The 22,849-nt window shown below is 39.2% G+C and overlaps 1 protein-coding gene across 3 annotated transcripts in view; it reads left to right on the top strand.

Annotated features, from left to right (window-relative positions):
- Positions 1-22,849, top strand: part of LOC149219166 (ribulose-1,5 bisphosphate carboxylase/oxygenase large subunit N-methyltransferase, chloroplastic-like) — a 318,086-nt gene that overhangs the window by 70,182 nt on the left and 225,055 nt on the right. For all 3 annotated transcript variants that reach the window (XM_089384288.1, XM_089384287.1, XM_089384289.1), the window contains exons 3-5: positions 5,898-5,961; positions 6,077-6,187; positions 6,405-6,464. In XM_089384288.1, the coding sequence (XP_089240414.1) occupies positions 5,898-5,961; positions 6,077-6,187; positions 6,405-6,464 (235 nt within the window). The remainder of the gene's footprint in view (positions 1-5,897; positions 5,962-6,076; positions 6,188-6,404; positions 6,465-22,849) is intronic.

Here is a 22,849-nt window from a genome sequence, read left to right as displayed (position 1 = left end):
TTTCCTCATCAAAAGGAGCAACCTTTTACTATTGAAGAAAGGCTTTTTCATTTGGAAGAAGATCATCCAAGACATCATCAAGGTGATCAAGTAGAAGAGTTCATCTTCACTTGTCAAGTAAGTATCTTTCATTCTTTAATCAATTTGGTAAAATGACTTTGTGTTTGCAAGGAGATCTATAAATTGGATGGGTCATCGAAATTCCTTGCATGAAGAAGGAGGATAGACATAGTCCTCCAAGAAGATGAAGTGATTGAACATATCAAAAGGTCTCCTCTGAATTCATGACAAGGGATACTTATGAAGGATCCCCTCATATAGCAATATTGGAGACATCCAAGGGAAGCATATGATAAACTCATTCTCTGAAGGTACGATAAAGAAGGTCACATCTAATCCACACAAAAGTAAAGATATCAAAGGATGAAGGATATCTTCATAAGGTCTCATCTTTAAGATCTAGGAAGGAAGATGATCATCATTGATCTATAATGCACTAACTGATAATCAAGGTAACAAATTTCCATGGGATAATAAAGTTACCTCATTCAACAACTTGTGATATCTATGCAAGATAGAAGATGACAAATTGAAGGCAAAAGTGTTGAGGGTTAAGGGCTCAAACATTTGCTGGAAGGAAAGGAAGTTTGGAAAATTTTGAAAGAAGAGCATAGCTGAGATTCAATGGTATGGAAGTAAAAGATTATGTACTTTACAAGAAAGATTGTTCTTAGCTTAAGAAGGACAATAATAAGAAGGAAGCCGAAAGAAGGAAGTCCCGAGAAGAGAAGCATTAGAAGCAAGAGCTCGTGACATCACCATAGGGAAACATGAAGGATCGCTGGAACAAAATCTATGGTAGTCAACTTTGGAAGATATAGCTCTTGATGAACTCATTCGAAGATTAAAGGAAGAAGTCATCCAGGACAAGTCTCATCATACATCAGTTTGAAAGGGAAACATCTGCTAACATTGGAGGATTCACCGCTTGAGAAAGGAAGCAAGTGTTTCATCAGGAACTCCTACTTGTGGAGTTCATGGGATGATGGTGACATGAGAGATGAAGGAGATTAAGGGGTTGAAGATCTTTTCAATCAAGGAAGCTGCTGAAAGAAGCCTAGATGACCTAAAGATAAAATGAGGTATGTATGCTTGTATTTAATATTATAAATTCATGACGTATGGTTGCAGGTAATCCCCTCTTATGAAAGGATGTTGGAAGGCATGAGTCGCACTAGATGAAATCAACATAATATGTCCTCGTATGAAGTATGAGGTGGTTGACTACGATTGAGGAACTCGGAAGCCCCTAGGAATGAAGTGTGTTAAAAGGTAGGAAGAGATCGTGATAATATGCAACGAAGGTAGAAGACATTCAACATTCGAAGTCCAAGAAGATTTGACTAGAAGATCTCCCAGAAGGATGTGAAGACTCTGATGGAAGTCGGAAAAAGATAAAGACCCTTGACACTGAACATCTGTGGGAGATGTGTCAATCTGCATACAGGATGCTGATACTTACAAGAAGATGTCATGGTGAAAGATCATCACAAAGGTAAATATGATTTGAAGTGTTCAGTGATTATTTTTGAACTAACATTTGGTTGGGCTTATGTAGAACTGTAAAAGGGAAGATTTGTGAATGACTTCCAAGCAGACCATATGGAAGGATGTAATGTTCTTTCAGAAATATGGCATGAAAGCAGAATGACATGAAGTAAAGCCAGATGGAAAATCTGATAGATCACTTTCTAATGAGTTAGGGACATGACTAACTCATGGACAAAAGTGATGGATGATTTGTGCCCTATATACAGAAGTTCCCAAAAGTTGAAGACTCCTTAAAGAAATTCCTGACATCGAAGAAAGGAGCTCTTCATGCAGCTAAGTGTTCTAGAGATGCTATAGGTCCCTAGTTAAGAGGGAGCCTGAGAAGAAGTTTCTTACTTGGAGGAAACTCGGAAATTTCTAAGCTGAAAGCTTAGGTACATTCCTTTGTGATAGGAATGGGTACATCAAAGGAATAAAACTCCTGGTATAAGAAGGAGCGATAGACATGTTGTTCTGTGCTTCATCTGAGAAGACATAATGGAGGATTGTGTAATCATTTGGCATCCGATGCTCTGGTGGGATGAGTTAAGGAATCCCATGGAAGAGTAGTCGTGGGGGACCAATATTCTTTTGGGGATTGGGGAGTCCAAGAAAGGAATAGTCCTCATGGAGCATATCCTGAGAGAACCCGGGTGGGGTATGTTTTGAGAGAGACAATGATGAGGATGTCTATAAATCATTTGTCTTGCCAACATTTTGCTCTATGGAGAGATAGAGTTGTTAGTCAAGGCCTTGCTATATAAATGCTGGTTGGTATGATGCTATACAAATGAGTTACAAATCCGAATTCTTCTTATGAGAAATTCTTTAGATTGAGAATGACCAAGTACCATTATGAATACCTCCCTAGTTAAGAGGGAGTGTTGTAAAATGTAACTAGGTTCGGTCTTCATAATGACATGTAATTATGATCTTTGTAAATGATGAAATGAAAAGAATAAAATTATTTTTGTATGTCTTGCTTCATGGGTTTCATGAGCAAGAGATTTTATTTGTTAGTGGCTCCCATTGAGAGCCTTAGGATTTGTTATTAAGGTCAATGCATTAATGTCATGTATGAAGAGCTCTTCTTGAGCGTATGTAAAATGTATATGAGTCAATCTAGTGTCTAGATAGCCCTCCAAAAGACAAGCACGAATCTCCTCTTGAAGTCGGCCTGCAAGATGAATTTAATGACACATGTCAGCTCACCTAAAATGTCACAACTATTTGGATGTTAAGGTCGGCTTAATATATGGTCTAACAACTATATATAGGAGGCTAGGGTTCTCGCATAAACATAGTGAACAAAGTTCGCATCACTCTGGTATTTTCGGATAACCATTACAGTCAACATTTCAGATTCCTCTAAAGTTTTTCGTGTGACCAAGAAACAATGACTAGTTTGGATTCGGTTAGGAGACTATTGTAACTGCAGTAAGAAGTTCGAATTTCAGAGAAAATCACTGTTCAAGATTATAATTGAGAGACAGTTTCGGACAAGGATATCACTATAGTTCGGATATTATAGTCATTTTGGATTTTGGTGAGAGAGTCTCAGAGCTATAAAGGAAACCTCAGATCAGAGCACAGTGCTATCTCAATACTAATGTTATGATAGTATTGTGAGCTCGGTGCCTTTACAATATTAAAGGTTCTATCTTAGTATTGATGTAATCACAGTAAGAAGGATCACAAAAGTAAGGTCTCGAGAATATGACAACGAAGAGGTCTCATAGTAAAGGAGATCTTGATGTGGAGATAGTGATAAGGTCTCAATGATAACTATGTCTTGATGCAAAGAAGGTCAAAGCAGAAGAGGAGTCGAGAAGAAGAGAAGACTGTCAAGAGAACTAGTGTCTTGGTCTTGGGATTCGTCAAGGGCCTTGGTCTTGGGATTCGTCAATTGTAATCTCTATAAGATGTATTTGTGCGGGTTTTCCTCTCAAGGAGTGAGAGGTTTTGGCCCTGGCTCATGCCTACATGATGTGTCTCTTGTGTATTTATGTTCATGCATTGGTTATTGTTTGATGAAGAAGAACACTATTAATCTAACATGAAGAAGATCCTAATCTAAATAAGTAAAAAGCATTCACAAGCAGTCACTAATGGAAGAGAAATCAGCTAACACTAATGCCCTAGATTTCTCAACAGGATGCTCTTGTAGCACTATACCAGAATCCTTTCGAGAATCAGAAGATGTTCCTGAAGAAGCTGAGAACCACTAGGATGCAAAAGGGAGGAGTTACCCCCTACCTCACCAGGATTCAAGATATTCAGAATGAGCTTGCTGTAGTAGGAATAAAGTTACCAATTGTCTGATCAACTTACAGTTGAAGTGCTCTTGCTCTTTGCTTGAAGATCTCCTCCTTCTCTTGATCAGATCTTGTCTTTCGCACTTGTTTCAACTCTTCCCTTGCTCTTGCTCTTCACTTGCTCTCACACTTCTCGCACATATTCAACACTTGCCCTCCTTCTTCACAATGAACATGCTACTCTCAACTCTCACTTCCTTTTGCTTAAATAGATGAGAAAGGAGAGGAGTTATAAAATGAAGTCAAGCCTTGAGCCAACAATAGGAGAATCAAATTCCATGAGGGAGGAGTTACTTGAGGAGAAGTGTAAATGTTGCGAAAATCGCGATTGGGATTAAATCGGCGAAGGTTTGAAATCAGGAAAAATCGGCAAAAAATTGGCAAAATTGGAAAAATTTAAAAAAATAAAAATTTAAAAATCACTGAATTAATCGGCCCATTTAATCATTTCAGCGAAAAAATCGTGATTTTCGCAACACTGGTGTAACTCATCCCAAGAATAGAGAGAGATACACTTGTCTTGAGGAGTTACAATTCGAATTAGGAAGAAAGTTTTACACGTAGACATGAGAGAATATTTAACGAGAGTTACAAATCAAATTGAGTGAGGGAGTTACACTTTTGCCATACATCAAATTAGTGGGGGAGAGTTACATTCTCTTAAGTGTGGAGTTACTATTTTATTCCAAGAGAGAGTTTCAATTTGCCAAGTAAGAGATTCTCAATTAAATTGACTTATTCCATGAGACTATTGAGAATTTGTTTTTTATTAATCCATTAAAGGTGAATGACTTTAAACTATTTTATAAATAATAGTATCATAATAATAATAATACTAGTAAGGATAAAATATTAATTCGTGACTTGTATAATCATGATTGATTTGATTTTAAAGTGAATTCCATATGTAGCAATCATCCTTTGATCATTTAGACATAACTTTCTATTTTTGGAAAGTCACTTCCAAATTGAGATGTGACTTACTATTTTTGGAAAGTCATATTAGAATTGTCAGAAATGAAATTTTATTATAGGTGGTTCAAACATAACTGAAAGATATGATTTCTTCTAGGAGAAATTCATCCCCGAGCTGCCAATTTTTAACAATTTTGAGCTATTTCAAAGTTTACATGTCTAAAACCAAATTATGACTTAACCAAAGGTTATATTCATCTTTCTACTTGGGTGGTTGTTATTATAACAAATCTGGAAATTTCCCTAATTGATAACATAAAATCAGATTTGAACTTAGATCCTCATAGGCATTAGTTGTTTTATATTCAAGTGGATCTTGTTGATATATATGCTTGGTTTCATTAAGGTTAAAATGAACTTGTATGAATCGTTGCATCCTTAAGCATTGGATCCTTTATTTGCAAAGTAATGTCTTATGAATAATTGTTTTTAATTGGAGTAAATCTTTGCATTGTATGGTTAATCATCTTAGGATTTGCTTTTTTGGGCTCTTATAATGATTACATGCTTTAGGGATACCCCCCTTGGCCTTTAGAGAGCTGGCCAAAAGTGAAGAAGAGATTGTATTAAGGTGACAGTGATATCTCTCCTAATAGTTAGCTCAAGGTTGCATCTGTAGATTTGGGCTGTTTTCACATAGATGCTGGTTTAGGAGGAAACAATCTTATGCTGGTTTAGGAGGAAACAATCTTGAATCTACTTTTCTGCACCTCCAGCTGTGTCTTTTCCAGAAGGCTGCCATTTCTTTCGACTTATCCTTATCTCAGTGCTTTTTTAACTGACGATCTTTACAGAACTCAATCTCTTCCTTTCCATTGTTCTGCAATAAATTATTTTGACTCAAGTTACGTCCAGGGATGACGGTCTTGCTTTCCCTGTATGTGTAGTGTTCACTCGAGTGAAGCATTGCTTTTTGGCATATCTTTGATTTTCATTTCTTTAACTTTCTGAATCATTACTTATCCTGAAGAATTTAATGCGTGAGCATGCTTCTATTCTGTTGAAATTTGATTGCAGGTCATTGTTTGCTTCTGGGACAATACATGCAGGGGAATGCATTATGAGAATTCCTCACAATCTTGTATGTTATAGTTTTGATTTTCGTTAAAAACCACAAAGTGATGACAAGATTTCTTTTTAAAACACTCAGCTTAAGCATCATTCTGACTTCTATTTATCTTGAATCTGGGTTGCAGTTGATCACACCAGATAAACTACCAGCAGAAGTTGAACCTTTGTTGGGAAAAGATGCAAGCAACTATGCTCGGCTTGCTTTATTTATTCTTGCTGAGCAAAAGTTTGGCAAGGTATTTTTGAGCTGTTTTTATATATAATTTCTTGTTGGGTTGACATTCAGTTTGGTACATTTCACCTCCATTCCATGTAGTTGGTTTCTTAGGAATAGTCTTGTTGTTGAATGGAAGATTTGAAAAATTAATATGGAGAGGATACCAATTGGTTTAAGCAGAGAAACATTATATGTTGCAGAGATTTTCTGATGCCCTTTTCAACTGCTCTGTGCAGACATCTGAATGGGCACCATACATTCACTGTCTTCCTCAAATGGGGAATCTTCACAGCACAGTATGTGTCCTCTATACTGCCCCATGCATTATTACATGCTGTTTATTATTCGTTGCCTGCTTTGTTTTCACCTTTCATTTATTTTTTCCTGGCTTTTGTAGAACCATCAAGGAGAGCATGTTTATAGCTTGTTTCACTGGGAATTGCTAAAAATCAGTGTACTAGATTTTTCCTTTCAGGATTGGAAACATATTCAGCATAGTTGCAGGATTCCTAGAACTAGAATATAGACTGATTCATGTTGAACTATTTAGTCGATATATCCTTAATATTAAAACAACAGAAAAAGAGCTTTGTTAAGGTTGGCAGAGCTGCAGACCCTCAACCAAGAAAATTAAGTGATAAAATGTGTACAGGAGTAGCGAAGTAGAAGAAACATTCCTTTTATGTTGATAGTATAGTACAGGGCTCAATAAAAGAAAGATAAATAGTTAATCAGGCAAGAGTTATTTAGCAATGATGTAATTGCGCCGAGAGGCGTTCTACAGCCCAGTATGAGGGAAATGATGTCACGTAACACACTACCTTTAAAAATAATAAAATAATACTTACATTAACGAACTAAAAATAGTAATAACAAAAAAAAATCAACGTTGGCCATTAATAAGCTACTTCAATTTCAGATTTCCACCTTAATTTTATATCAACTTTATAGAGAGATAAAGTAATTGAAAGTAAAAAAAATTCACTTAATATGCAATTTCTTCAATTACTTAATATAGAGTTCACATGACATGTAAACATAATATTATTGAAATTACATGATGTGTAATTCCTTTTATGTTCAGTGGATCGGCAATATTTAAAACAAAAATATATTAACAACAAAAGATATATTTTTTTGTTTGTCATAAATAAAATATTTCATGTCCATGTTATATAACATAATTTTATATCAACACAGAAAAATAAAGTAATTTAAATTAAATTTTTTCTTATATTTTCACTTTCCATTGTGAGGGACATATAATTTATTCCATTCCTAATAATAAATATGAAGTTGATATGTAACAATGATGAATAACTCACAAAAGTTGAATGTGGAATATAAATCAAGTATTTCAATATGTATGTGGAGTAAAGATTTTAACATCAAATATATGGAGAGAAAAAGTGAGAGAGTTCTTATTCTATTAATAGGTTCCTTCTAATTCAAGGTATGAAGGATATGTGTAATTCCTGTAATATGAATTGACATGTAACATTTTAAAAGTAATAATAATAACAAAAATAATTCAATTAATATATTTTCGAAAGAAAAAAATCAACCTTATCATGTCACAAGGAGGGATTTGAACCTGGATGGAGAAGATAGCAAGCATTCCACCCAACCACCTGAAATAACCAGAACTCTCTCTCTCCCTCTCTCTCTCTCTCCCCTTATATATATATATATATATAAGGAGAGAGAGAGAGATGCTCTCTAGTTTAGAATATAAGGGGACATATTAACATTCTAATGTGAAGAATGTGAAACATAAATAAAATATTTCAGTGTCAACTATGTAAAAATTATATAGAACAAGTGATTTTTTTTTTCTCTTATAGTTAAAATATTTTATTAGTGTATTTCTCAAAATCAGTGTAGATTCATCTTAACTCTTGATCTACCAATAACAAAGGGGAATCAAATCTCTCGAGGTGCAAACCTTTTCTGAAGTTTTGCACTAAAAAATGCTAGAAAATCAGAAAGGCATAAAGATTTTTTCTAGATGATAATTACTTGTGATATCTTTGAATTCTTATTATTTTTCTTATGTTCCTTTTTATCTTAATTCATCAAACAATTACCAAAACCAAAACACAAAGATTAGGGACACCAGATATAGACACTCAACAAGGGCTAAAACCCTTATATAGGGGAAAACCCAATCAAGAACTCTTCCTTCGGACCAAGACCCTAGACCAAAAGACTTTCCCCCTCCACCAACTCAGCCTTCTAAGACGATAACAATAGTTTCTTCTTATCCAACAACTTCAATCCAGTAATTTGACTTCTCTGTTGCAGAATTTCGACCCCCAACAACAAAATTTCGGCCTCCCAGTTATTGCAGAATTTTGGCCCCCTTCCAGCAGCTGCACAACTTCACATGTGTGGGAAAGAGAGAAAATTTTGATCTTTTATGCTTGAGAGAGACCTTCTTCTTTGCTATCCTTCTTCTCCTTCTTCCTTGAAATTCACACTTTTTCTAAGGCCAAAAACTGTAGATCGAACTTGTTGTGAGTGAGTGACAAATGAGGTCGAGTTACTGTCTTTATATAATGATTTTGCTACCCAGTTTTGAGGCAGAGTTGGTGGAGGAGGCCTAAAAGACTCATTTTAATATAAAATAAATTTATTTCTTGACAAATAATTCCCAAGAAGGGTTCTTTACATTATGACATGGACAAGGACATTTGACACAAACCCTAGAAGCCTGCAATGGAGGCTTTGACCTTAAAATAATTGACTCAAGCATGAAACCCATTCTTTAATAAGTCAATTTTATTAATAATAAATATCTTTTTCTTTCTTTTGATAAATATATTACATCATGACTCAAGAACAATTATGAAGACCGAACCTAGTTACATTCTTCAACACTCCCTCTTAACTAGGGAGATATTCATAATTACCTATATATAAAGGTACGTGGAAGATCTCCAAAGTGAACTACGAAGAATTTTGGCACACTCAGTGCCTCGGACTAGATACCTGACTAGGGTTATCTATCCGGGAGGGACTTGTTGATTTATGGTAGCATCGAATGTGCTCTAAGTCTCAAATTTTGCACGGAGGCTTGGGCACATTTTCTCCAAAGAACCCAGCAAGCGTTTTGGGAAATTCCACCCGGAGACAATTTTATTAAAATAATTAATTGTTTTTAATGGCATGCTAAGTTTAAACTTAGGAAATTAAAATAATTAATGGGTATTAATCTAACTATGGGTGTAACTTCTAAAAGAAGACGAGGATCAAGCATGAATGATCTTAGCCATTGATTAGCTTCTAATCTGGGCCATTGAATGTCAACGAGGAGATTATTTAAGGAGGCTTAAGGGTCATTTGGAAGAGACACAAAGAGTTGATCAGTCAGATCTAATTGCTCAAGCTAGAGGCAGTGCAGTGATTTCGTAGTGATCACACAGAGAGGGGCAAAGAGAGTTTTGGCTGGAGGATCTTCTCCGGAGCCAAGAATACTTAGCAGAGAGGCAGAGAGACACACAGAGGAGGCAATGCAGTTGGAAGAGAGGGTGACGCAGAGCCAGGAAAGGCTCATGCAGGACCCACATAGAGCAGCGTAGAAGCCTTCCACACAGAGGTCCGAAATTTGCTGGAGAGCTAGATGTTCTAAGCCGAGAGGGTTGGAATCAGCTCCTGAGAGCAAGTTGATTCCCAGTAGAGATGATGCAGTCCCTTAGAGGTTGACGCAGGCCCACGCAGGGGTAGCATAGAAGTAGCCGGGACTCGTTGGTTCCGCTGCCGATCAGCTGGGACTTCCAGTATAGAGTGAGGTAATCTCACTAATTTCTTCTGCAGAGTGATATTCTCTGTATTGGATTGCCAACAAGGCATCCAAAAGTTGTATTCAGAAATAACTTCCGTTTAATAATAAAAACCCTCAGATTTGCTGCGCCGATTTTCTCACATTCGGTTTTTCCGGGGACGTTTGTCCAAAAATAACTGTGTCATTTATGTTGTATCTTTCTCTTGTTCAGTTTCTTGTTTCGACATATTATTTTAAATGGTGTAAGTTACAGTGTATGTATTTCGATGTTTGCTATAGGAAACCGCAAATAACTTGTTCATATAAATCTAACAAGTAGGAGAAATATCATCAGTTGCTACAATAGGGATTTCGGTTAATGGAATTTTCACATGGTATCAGAGCAGTGCAGGTGAAGTAAGAAGAACAGTGTCAGAGAACCCAACGTTGAGCTGAAAAGGATATTGAAATAGCTGCAGGAGGCAATAGTTCGAATCTCCAGAGGGATTGCACAGTCCAAGCCAGGAAGGCTGAATTTTTGAGGAAAGTCTTTCTCTGAGTGAGTCGACAGAGAGGAAGGGCTTCCAGATCGAATTCTTGCTGTGTCAGAGGGAGCAACACTGAGCCTCAGCGTGAGGAAGAGCTAGTGGGACGCAGTTGTTCAGCAGGCAGATTACTGGGCTAAAAGACGTCAGAAGAGAGAGAGAGAAGCACAGTAAAGGAATTTTTTCCTTAATAGACTTCCCGCTAAGAAGTTCATTTTCTTATTGGCTAAGCAACAACAGTAAGAAACAGTTCAACATTTTCGTGGCAGAGATGGCAACTAGTGGGCTGAGAGATCAGGACAGGTTGGATGGGGCATCCAACTACGTCATCCAGAAGGCAAGGATGTCATTCCTTCTAGATGAGCATTCTGTCAAGACCTATGTCGACAACGTGGTGGCTGTGCCTGCATATCCAGATCCGCAGAAGAAGTACCAAGAAGAAATGGCGAAGGCCAAGAGGATGATCCTTGATGGAGTAAAGGGTTAGGTGGTTTGTCATGTTGCTAGCAGAGGGACTGCTAAGGAGATGTGGGATGCCTTGGCAACACTGTATCAAGGATATTCCAAGCAGCGGAAGATGTGCTTAGAGCAGAAACTGAGATGGCTAGCCGCATGTTGCCTCTGAGCAGTCTCTGCGTCACAACTTCTAGGATTTGCGTCACCCTTCCAGCTGATCGATTTGTTGACTGGAACTCGACTCTCTGGCCCTCTGGTCTCACACCTCAGCTTCCGGCACTAGATCTCGACTGCTCCCAGCAAAATTACGGACTCCCTCTGGAGCGCCGCGCTGCCTCTCTGAACCTCTCGTTGCCTTCTCTGCCTTGCACTCTCTGGACTTGGAAAAATCCTCTCTGGTCTACTATCCCTGCCCCTCACTGTAAGAAGATCACTCGATCTCTCTCCGACAACTCAACACTGCTACTCTTGAGAAATTTGATCTCCAGATCTCACTATCTTGGTGTGTTCTCCAAGTGCCCATCAAGTTCCTTCTTATAATCTCTTGTTGGAGCACCAATGACCAAGATTAAAACATAATCAAAGGCTAAGATTAACTAGGAGTTGATCCTCGTCTTCTTCTAGAAGATTCACACCAAATTTAATTAATACCCTTTAATTAATCACATTTACTAAGTTTAGACTTAGGGATACATTAAAAATGATTAATTATTTTAATTAAACTATCTCTAGGTGGAATTTTCCCAAACAAATTTCGAGTCTTGGAGAATGCATGTGTCTTAGCCTCTCTGCAAAATCTCAAGGCTAGAGCACATCCGATGCTACAAAAATCAACAAGGGGAAGGTGAACCACTCACCCTGTACATAGCGCACCACTAGGGGAAGGTGAACCACTCACCCTATGGTCGCTCATAGCTTTGAGAAGTACCTCAAACCCTCGTGAGCTCCCAGAGCTCAGCGTCCAACTCATGCGGGACCCTCATAGGAGGGTCCTTCCACGTCTCCAAGTCTCTCACTAAAGGCTAAGAATTTGACCTTCCCTAAGGGCTTCGTGAGAATGTCTGTGATCTGCTCATTCGTCCTGATGTGATGGAGCCTTATTGCTCCCCGCTATAACATATCCCGGATAAAGTGGTACCTGATATCAATATGCTTGGAGCGGTCATGGAACACAGGATTCTCTGAAAGGTGAATCCCACTTTGGTTGTCGCAGTAGATCACGGTGGTATCCAACACGTGCTTAAATAGCTCACTAAAGAGCTTCCTCAACCAAACAGCTTCACAATAGCCATACTAGCAACAATGTATTCGGCCTCAATGGCGCTTAAAGCAACCGATTTCTGCTTCTTGCGCATCCAAGATATTGAAGTAAACCCTAATGAGAAGCAACATCCCGATGTGCTCTTACAATCCACCGCACTGCCAGCCCAATCAACATCGGTATATCCATGTAGCCTCAAATTCTTGGTAGTGTATCTCAAACCATATTTGATTGTGCCACAAAGATATCTCAAGAGATTCTTGGCAGTAATCCAATGTATGTGACGAGGCTCGACCATAAATTGACTCAATGTATTCACATTGAAGCATATGTCTGGACGAGAGATTACCAAGAACATCAGGGCCCCCACAAGTTGTCGATACTTCGAAGGATTTGCCAATTTGGGCCCAACAACACTTCCATATAGTTTCTTGAAGTTGAGTTCCATTGGAGTAGACACGGACTTGCATTCCACCATCCCACATCTCTCAAGTAGCTTCACAATGTATTTTCCTTGAGAAAGGAAAATCTCACTTGGCTTTTGCCAAACCTCCAAGCCTAGGAAGTAGTGCATCAAACCTAGGTCCTTCATCTCGAATTCGGAAGCCAACTCCCTCTTGCATTGATAAATGAGAGGGTTTGCACCTGTTAGAAAAAGATCATTCACATAAAGGACCAGAATGAGAGGCCTGTCCTTTTCAACCTTGACGTATAGGTTTGGGTTAGCTTCGCTCCTTGTAAATCCCAGCTTCATAAGATATTTATCAATCCTCTCATACCAAGCCCTAGGGGCTTGCTTCAACCCATAGAGGGCTTTCTTCAACCACATACATGAGTCTTTTGATCTTGAGCTTCGAACTCCTCAAGTTGCTCTACATAGACTTCCTCCTTAAGCGAGCAATGCAAGAAAGCAATTTTGACATCCATTTGGTATAGGCTCCATCCATGAGAGGCAACAAGAGCAATGATTGATCAGATAGCGGTGTATTGGGCAACCAGTGCAAATATTTCATCATAGTCTACTCCTTCCCTTTGAGAGAAGCCGTGAGCAATGTACTTGGCCTTGAACTTTTTAGCACTCCCATCAGCTCCATGTTTGATTTTGTAAAACCATTTTGAAGCGACCACTGACTTGTCCTTAGGTCTAGGAACCACATCCCAAACATCATTCTTCATGATCGATTCATATTCCTCATTAATCACATTGTTCCATACTTGGTACTGCACGGCTTCTTCAAATGTACATGGTTCAGATTGAACAATGGTACTCATAGCAGCTAAGTACCCTTGGTATCTGTTTGGCTTCTTGCTTTCACGAAATGCCCCCCTTGGTGCAACATGTCTTTCAGCATCTTCAAGAGTATCTTTGAGCCACAAAGGACTTTTCCTTGAAGTAGAGGGCTCACCAGGAGGTGGATCAATGGGATCCATCGAGCCTTCAACATCAGGCATCAGATCATCTGTCGGAGATTCATCCTTCTTTCCTGCATCATCATCATTGTCCTTCCTAGGGATAGGAAGATCTCTGACTTTCCCAAGGGCAGAATCTTCATCGAAGGTGACATCATGACTTATTTCCACTTCTCTTTGACCAAGCACATAGATTCTATATGCCTTTGAAGTTTCATTGTAGTCCACAAAAGTTCCTTTCTTACCAGATGCATGTAGCTTTTTTCTTTTCTCTTTCAGCACATGAAAATACACGAGACAACCAAATATTCTAAAATGAGAAACATTAGGTTTCTTACCGGAGAAAATTTCTTCGGGTGTCTTGAAGTCCAATTCTTGATGCGGGCTCCTATTTTGAACATATATAACAGTGTTGGTAGCTTCTCCCCGTAAGAACATCGATGGGACTTGGTCATGAAGCATAGCATGGGTAGCTTCTATGATTGTTTGATTCTTCCTTTCAGCAACTCCATTTTGCTTAGGAGTATATGCAGTAGTGGTCTCCCTCTTAATGCCAGCTTCTCTACAATAGTCATTGAATTCATTCGACTCATATTTGGTTCCATTATCGGTCCTCAATATTTTGATCTTCTTCCTTGTTTGATTTTCGACTAAGGCTTTGAAAGAAATTTCGACCAAGGCTTTGAAAGAGCGGAACCATTTGAACACTTCGTCCTTCTTCTTCAAGAAATAGATCCATGTTTTGTGAGAGAAGTCATCCACAAAAATTGCATAGTACAAGTATCCTCCCAAAGATGTTACAAGCAACATACCAGATAGATCAAAATGGACGAATTGAAGAATGTCGGTAGTTTGACTTTCACTTGAAGGGAATGGTCCCCTTGTATGTTTTCCAGCTGCACAACCCTGACAAACTCCTTGACGATCTATGTTGAATTTGGGCATATCGGTGACCATCTTCCTTACATTTGGTAAGGCTTTGTAATGAAGGTGAGCAAATCTTTGGTGCCATAATTTGGATTGAAGAGAAGTATCGCAGGTCATAGCTCCCAAAGGACTTCAACTTGATAGAGACCTTCAACCCTAAATCCAAGTATAAATGCATCGTTCGGGTTCCTTTGCCAAACACGAACCTTCCCATCAACAAATGTTATCTTGAAGCCTTTATCTTCCATTGCAGAAATAGATACTAGGTTCTTTTCAAATTAGGTACATACAATACTTCTTGTAGACGAAGGATTTGACCTTGATTCAAGTGAAGAGTGATAGTCCCAATCCCTTTCACGGGGTAGGTGGCATTGCCCCCTAGTATGATCTCCAAATTTGTAATCAATGAATGAATTGAATTGATTTACAATGACCAGTAAAGCTCAATAAATAATACAACTATATTTATTTATAGAAACAAGTTTCTACTAAGAAAGTAGAAACAACAAGTTTCTACTAAGAATATAGAAACAACAAGTTTCTAACAAGAAAATGCTAATTACAATCATAGATGAGCAGTAAACACTAAAATAGCATTATTCTGATACCCTCCCTTAATGCTCAATCTATTTACAACACCTATAGACCCTATGAATTTTACGAACTTATCAGGACCAAGAGGCTTGGTGAATATGTCTGTTGGCTGCTCCGTTGTGGGAACATATAGCCACTGAATGGATCCGTGTTCAACAAGCTGCCGAATGTAGTGACAATGAGTTTCCACATGCTTTGTTCGTTCATGGAAGACTGGATTCTTGGCGAGTTTGAGCACTCCCTGATTATCACAGAATAAGGGAGTAGGACCTGCCTGAGAAACATGCATATCCGCAAGCATACGTTGAAGCCAAACTGCCTCGCAAGATGCTTTAATTGCTCCCCAATATTCTGCTTCTGTCGAGGAGAGAGCCATTGCCTGCGGCTTCTTACTAGCCCATGTGACAACGTCGGATCCCAGACTAAACACATACCCAGTTGTAGATTTATGGTCATCAACCGAACCAGCCCAGTTTGAATCTGTGTAACCACTGAATGTAGGATCTGAACTCCCAGTGTACAGAAGTCCATAATCAGGAGTGCCTCTTACATAACGCAACACACGCTTTGCTGCTATCTAATGATCAGCCTTAGGAGCTGACATGAAGCGTGAAATGTAGCTCACTACAAAACTGATATCAGGTCGAGTGGCAGTAAGGTAGATGAGGCTGCCCACTAACTGCCTGAATAAAGTTTCATCCACAAGTGGTGAGGATGACTGAGCTGAAAGTTTGAGCCCTGGTTCCATAGGAGTCGTGGTAGGTTTGCAATCCTGCATTCTGAACCTGTCCACAAGATTTTTGGCATACTTGGATTGAGAGAGAAAGATGTTGTTCTCAGTTTGGCAGACTTCCACCCCTAAACAGTAATGAAGAAGTCCCAAATCTGTCATATCAAAAGTGCTGCACAAATCCTGTTTGATCCCATGGATCAAATGTGCTGAACTGCCAGTAATGATAAGATCATCCACATAGACAACCACAAACAGAATATCATCACCAGTATGTTTGATATATAGGTTTGCATTAGATGGACTCCGTTGAAAACCATGATCTATTAGATACTTATCAATTTTCATGTACCAAGCCCGAGGGGCTTGTTTCAGACCATAGAGTGCTTTGACTAATCTACAAACTTTCTGTTCTTGACCGGCAACCTTGAATCCTGAAGGCTGCGTCATGTAGACTTCTCCCTGTAAGTCACCATTCAGAAAAGCACTCTTTACATCCATTTGATGGACTTTCCAGTTGAACTGGGCTGCTAAGGCAAGGACAAGTCGTATGGTACTCATATTGGCTATAGGAGCAAAGGTCTCCTCATAGTCTATGCCTTCCTTCTGTGAGAATCCTCGAGCAACAAGGCGAGCCTTATACTTGTCGAGAGTCCCGTCAACTTTGTATTTTAATTTATACACCCATTTGTAGCTAATGGGCTTCTTCCCTGTAGGAAGATTAGAGAGGGTCCAAGTGTGATTCTTCTGAAGACTCTGGAATTCTGCTTCCATAGCCTGTTCCCAGTGAGGTATACCCTTAGCCTCTGAATAGGTTTGAGGATCAAAAACACTGTGTAAGTTAGCCACAAGAGCAAAATTTACTGTAGGCTAGTGTTTGCTCTTATTTCGGGAAGTTCTACCTTAAAGGAGCTCATTATCCCGAAGATCACCAATAGTTTTAGCCCACCATTTAGGCTGGAGAGTAGAGGAATCAATATCAGGAGTGGGTGGAGAAGGCTTAGGAACAATAGGAGCAGCAAGAGGAGGATTATTTTCTGGAGGAAGCTCAGGGAGTGCATCATCAAATACTGATGCTGTGTCATCCCTCCCATCAGGTGGACCTAACGGAAGAAGAACACTGTGAGGCTGATCCTCAGAACACTGCTCAGAAGTAGGAGACTGAAAGAATCCTCTGTCTTCATCAAACACTACGTCCCGACTGAAGCTAAGACGACCAGTGTTTATATCTATCAGCCTATAGGCCTTGTGGTGGTCACTGTACCCTGTCATCATGAGTTTCTGGCTTTTGGAATCCAACTTAGAGCGCTTAGCAGCTGGAATCCAAACATATGCAACCAAGCCAAACACTTTGAGGTGACTGATCTGAGGCTTACGGCCAGACCAAACCTCTTCTGGAGTCTTCCCCTTAATAGCCTGAGTAGGTGATCGTTAAGAAGATAGACAACAGTAAACATTGCTTCAGCCCAAAATTTGTTCGGAACACTCCTGTGTTGTAACATGGAATGAGCCATTTCAACAACCGTACGGTTGCGATGTTCAACAACACTGTTCTACTGAGGAATGTAGGGTGTAGTTAACTGGGGTTTGATGCCATGGGTATCACAGAAGTTGGAGAAAGCAGAAGAACAAAATTCCCCCCCCCCTTATCTGTCCTAAGAGTTATGATATTACAGCCAGACTCTTTTTCAACTAAGGACTTAAACTTTTGAAAGATACGAAATACATCAGATTTATGTTTTAGGAAGTATACCCACATCTTTCTACTGAAATCATCTACAATAAGCAAAAAGTATTTGCAACCTTAATTGAAGATGTATTCGTAGGACCACAAATATCAGCATGAATTAACTGGAGTACCTTAGATGCACGCCAAGATTCTCCATCCTTGAATGAAGATCGATGTTGCTTGCCAGCTTGACAGGCGCCGCATGCTCCCAACTGTTGAGTCTGAATATCAGGTAATCCTGACACAAGTCCTTCCCGAGAGAGCTGAGAGAGATACTGAATGTTTAGATGCCCATATCGCTGATGCCACAGAGTGCTGATGGGAGAAACACGAGCTGCTAGAGCCACTTCTGGAGAATCACCAGTGTCAAGAAGCCTGTAGAGACCATGATCCTCTAGGCCAACAACAACCGTAAGACGAGTCTCCCTCTCAATAATGGAGCACTTGTGCACATTGAACACTACATCAAGTTGAGGAGAGTTCCTCAAAACCTGGCTGACAGATAGCAGATTAATTTCCATACCGGGAACATAGTACACATTCAGGAAGATGAGTGTGCGCCCACCAGACTGGATCTGAACTGTACCTCTGCCAACCACTGTGTACTCTTCACCTCCGTCAAATACCACTGAATCACTAAAAGGTGAGAAGTCAATGAACCAGTCACGCCTGTGAGAAAAATGACATGATGCACCAGAGTCAATGTACCAGGCAGAAGACAGGGCATGATCTGAGGACCTCTTAGCCATAAAGGCATAAAAGGCAGATTCCTTCTGCTCAGAATGTTCTCCAACATTCGCTTGCTGATAAGACCCTCCCTGCTTCTTCTGTTCAGAAGCAATCCTCTGTCGGCAATCTTTCTTCATGTGGTCGAACTTGTGACAGTAATCACACTGCACATTTTTCTTCCTAGCGGGATCAGAAGATTGAGAAGAACCTTTATGCTAAAAGGACTGATATTTGGCAGCAAAAGCTTTTTTTGAGGAGGCTGATGAAGCACTACTACCAAACTGTTGTTTCCAACGATCCTGCTGCATGAGTTTGGTGCATAACTCTGGAAACTTCAGATCAACATTAGTGGAGGTAATGTTGAGTGTCTCTATGAAGTGCTCATAAGGTTTTGGTAGACTTTTCAGAGTAATGACTACCATATCTTCTTCCTCCATGGTCCGACCAATGGCTTCGAGCTGATCTCGAATGTCTTTAATCTTGTTAAGATGTTCCTGTAAGGACATATGTTCTTCCATCATCATGGAGAACAACTGATTTTTGAGAAAAAAGGCCCTGCTCTTGTCGGATGTCTCGTGCAATTCCTTTAAATGTTGCCAGATTTTGGCCGCTGTCTTGCCAAAAGGAATCTACGGTAATTGATCATCAGTTACAGAGAGTTTGAGAAACATAACAGCCTCTCGGTTTCGATCATCAAACTTATATTGATTTGTACCGGATGTACCAGGACAGAGCTCTTTGCCGAAAACGAGCTGATCAAGATGTCTATATTCAAAAATGGTCAACATTCTTTGTTTCCAGATGTTATAATTGGTGCCATTAAAGCGCTGACTGCCTTCCAACATCAGATTGGTTAGCGAAGCCATTTGCACGTTTTCCAAGGCACAGAAAACACCAAAAAAATCTGGCACGGATTTCAATGCAGATGCCGGCTGATCTGGACAAACTCTGACAGATGCTGGTGTAAATATGAAAGAGAATTAGAAATCGTTCTGAGAGGCTTAGGTAGAAAGAAATGCCAAATGCTGATTTTTCCACATAGGATCGAACACTGGGACGCACGTAAATAATCACTGACCAGGAACAGCTTTAATTTTAAATACAACAACAAATTGAGCTGCAAAACAACGTGCAATCTAACCCCTGACAAAGCTGTACTGGCCCCAAAGTACCACGTCCAACACCCTTGCTGTTGCACAAAAAAACAGGTACACGAGAACAGATGAGAATGGAGCAGTACGTTGCAATTCCAATGAAACAGAGGTCATATATAGGGCGACAGTCTGATATATAGCTGGCCCCGCAATCCCGTGCCACAAAAAAACGTCAGCGTTCATGCCGAAATTCCAACAAAAATTGGGACGCCCAACAAGAAATGATTTGGGCTCTGATTTTCGCCTGCGAATTTACCAGTGAGCAGGAGTCGAGGTCTCAGGGCTGTAAAACACGCGTTGTTCCGGCATGCAACAAATGGATTCACACACTCTTCGACCACCTAGTTACACAGTTAAAGAAAAATGGCTGTAAGACAGAGAGCGATGGGAAGAATGATCGCGGTTTTGATTCTGGTCAATGCCAAAATGATGGTGCTCTGTGCGTCCACACGATCGATCGATTGAAGGCAACGTTGTCTGCTGATCGAAAAGAAAATGGAATTTCAACTAAGGCAACTGTAAAATCTAAAGCGGACGATGATACAAAAAAACAAGAGACTTCCACAGAATGGCCCAGATCTAGATCCCTGCGGCACTTATTTATAGCCACGCAAGTTTTAGAACCCTTGACATGCAGTTGCAAGAGATTGAATAATCCCACAAACACAAAAAACCTTTCGATTTACTCACAGTGACCCTAAATGTACAGTGATCCTAAACGGACGCTGAAGAAAAGGAAAAAAAATTCTCCACAGAAGAGCAATTTTGAAATGAAGCACTAAATTTTTCAAATTTATGAAAATTATTTCATAAAAAAAAAAAAAAAAACCTACCCGTGCTCTAATACCATAATCAATGAATGAATTGAATTGATTTACAATGAGCAGTAAAGCTCAATAAATAATACAACTGTATTTACAGAAACAACAAGTTTTTACTAAGAAATTAGAAACACCAAGTTTCTACTAAGAATATAGAAACAACAAGTTTCTAACAAGAAACTGCTAATTACAATCATAGATGAGCAGTAAACACTAAAATAGCATTATTCTAATAATTTGTCTTCTTTTCAACCAAATTTGAGAGGGCCTCCTCATACCCAGTGAAGTGCCTTGAGGCACCGCTATCAATCAACCAATGATCCAATGTATCTGGAGGAAAGGCAGTGGTGATGGCAGAAATAAGATAAAATTCTTTTTGCTTATCTACAACATTAGTTTCCTCATACCTGGAGTTTCTTGATCTTTTGGGAGGACGAGCATTTGTAGATCGAATAATGGGAACATTCCTCTTTCCTTTGTTGGTGAACTTGTTGTTCCTTTGATTGCCATTGCCTTTGTAGTTGTTGTGGTTGTTGTTGTCATCATCCCTTGGAGTATCTTTCTTGTGAGGATACTCTCTAGCATAACGGCCAAACCTGTTACAATTGAAGCATCTTCCTTTTCTTCCTTCTTTGAATCTCGGTTTAAACCCTTGACCTTGTCTTCTTGGACCAGTGTTGTTCTTCCTTTTAGCATGAGCAGAGAAAGCGGTAGGATTATTTCCATTTGAGGGCTTATCTCTTTCCATCATCCTTATTTCTTCTTGATTGCATCTAGCCAATAATTCATCAAAACCAAAAATCCTTTCATTGTTAAGGATGGCGGTGTTAAACACATCCCATACTCTTGTAAGACCTCCAAGTGCAATAAGAGTGAGCTCCCTGTCGCCAATAACTTCTCCAATAAATAGAAGATCATTCTTGATTTCGTTAATCCTCATGAAGTAGGATTGAATGGACTCTCCTCTATCCATCTTGATGTTTTTCAACTTGTTCTTGAGAAAAAGGAATTGATTTACATTGTTTACTTTGAACATCCCAACCAGCTTGTCATACATGTCCTTAGATGCTTCCAAATCAGAAATGTAGGCAACTAAAATCTTGTGAATGGAATCAACAATCATTTTTTTTAGCTTTGACCTCACCTTTCTTGTACTTTGTTTTTGTAGCAGTGGGTACATTTGAAGGAGGCTCCACCACTCTTCCCTTTACATAGTCCATAGCATCATGCTCCTCTAAAGTCAAATCCAGAGACATCTTCCTTGCATGATAGTCGGATTTGTGCTTGAGCTTGTCCTCGGATTTGAAGTTTGATGTAGTCGTCATTGAAGCTAGCTCAAAATTCTTGTCCAACAACTTTCCTTAATGATTGCTTTTCTCACTCTTGCTTGGGATTTGTCTTCACCTGGGCTCTGATACCATGTTAATTTTAGATAACAATGGTATGTTCTATGCTCCAGAAGTGCGCAAAGAATAAGGGAAGCAGATCAGGGGTCTTGCAAAGAGTGTTTCAGCTTAGTTCAAGCAGAGAAACCAGATTGGTTTCTATTGAAACAAGTTGTATTGTAAGAAATCTGTTGCTCATTTTTCTATCAATAAAATTCTCACACAAGCAGAGGGTTTTCCCAGTTGGGTTCCCTAGAAAAATTATGTTTTTTCTATCGCATGACTGCTTTTTTTCTGTTCTATTCCGCTGCAAATAAGTAGGGAAATTTCGTGTCTTTATGAGTGGAAAGTTAGAAACTAGTTTTTAGAATTATTCATTAAGCAGTTGCAGCATTTCAAGGAAATTCTACATGTTCTTCCTCTAGTAGAGGCTAACCAGGGCATCAAATATCTACTTCGCCATTCTTTTCTCCAATATGTGACGAATTAGGTGGTCCTTCACAACATCCAAGATCACGCGCCTAGCCTTCACTTCCTTTTTCTCGTGGGCTGTCAATTGCTGCAGATTTGTAGGTGTAGGTACAACATCTCATTGATATTTTAGAAATCATTTTCTTCCAACATCAATGTTACCTTGAGTTTCTAGGGAAAAACGTTGGAGGCACCATCCAATTTGTCCTCAAATCTGAGGTTAGCTGTTTCCATCCTTAAGATCAAGTGCACAAACTTCCCAGATCTGAAAATAAAACAAAAATAAATCTACCTTGCAAGAGTGTTTAGTCCTTCAGGCAACGATAATGAAACCCTCTAATCACTGGTCCTTGATTCTATGAAAATTTCTAACACGAAATTCTATTGCAGTAACTGATTAATTCTCCTACTTAAATAAGTTATTTACAAAACCCTTTAGTAAACATCAAAATAAATTCTACTGCGATTGTCACATAATAGCATAGAGAAAATAACTATGATATACAAGCACAAGAATCAATCACATCAACACAGTTATTTTTGGACAATTGTCCCTGGAAAAACCCAATGCGGGAAAACCGGTGCAGCAGATGAGGGTTTATTTATTATTCTTCAGCGACAATCTCTTTACAAGGAACGATTTTACAAAATATAGAGACACCTCTGAGAGAAACAACTGAGATAATTTTTCCCTTTGCTGTGGAGA

This window comes from Pinus tabuliformis, chromosome Q (assembly GCF_031772625.1).
Source record: "Pinus tabuliformis cultivar Carrire ecotype Pingquan chromosome Q, CPIR1, whole genome shotgun sequence".
Lineage (NCBI taxonomy): Eukaryota > Viridiplantae > Streptophyta > Pinopsida > Pinales > Pinaceae > Pinus > Pinus tabuliformis.
Note: the sequence above shows the minus strand (reverse complement) of the source record. Positions and strands in the feature narration are given on the sequence as shown.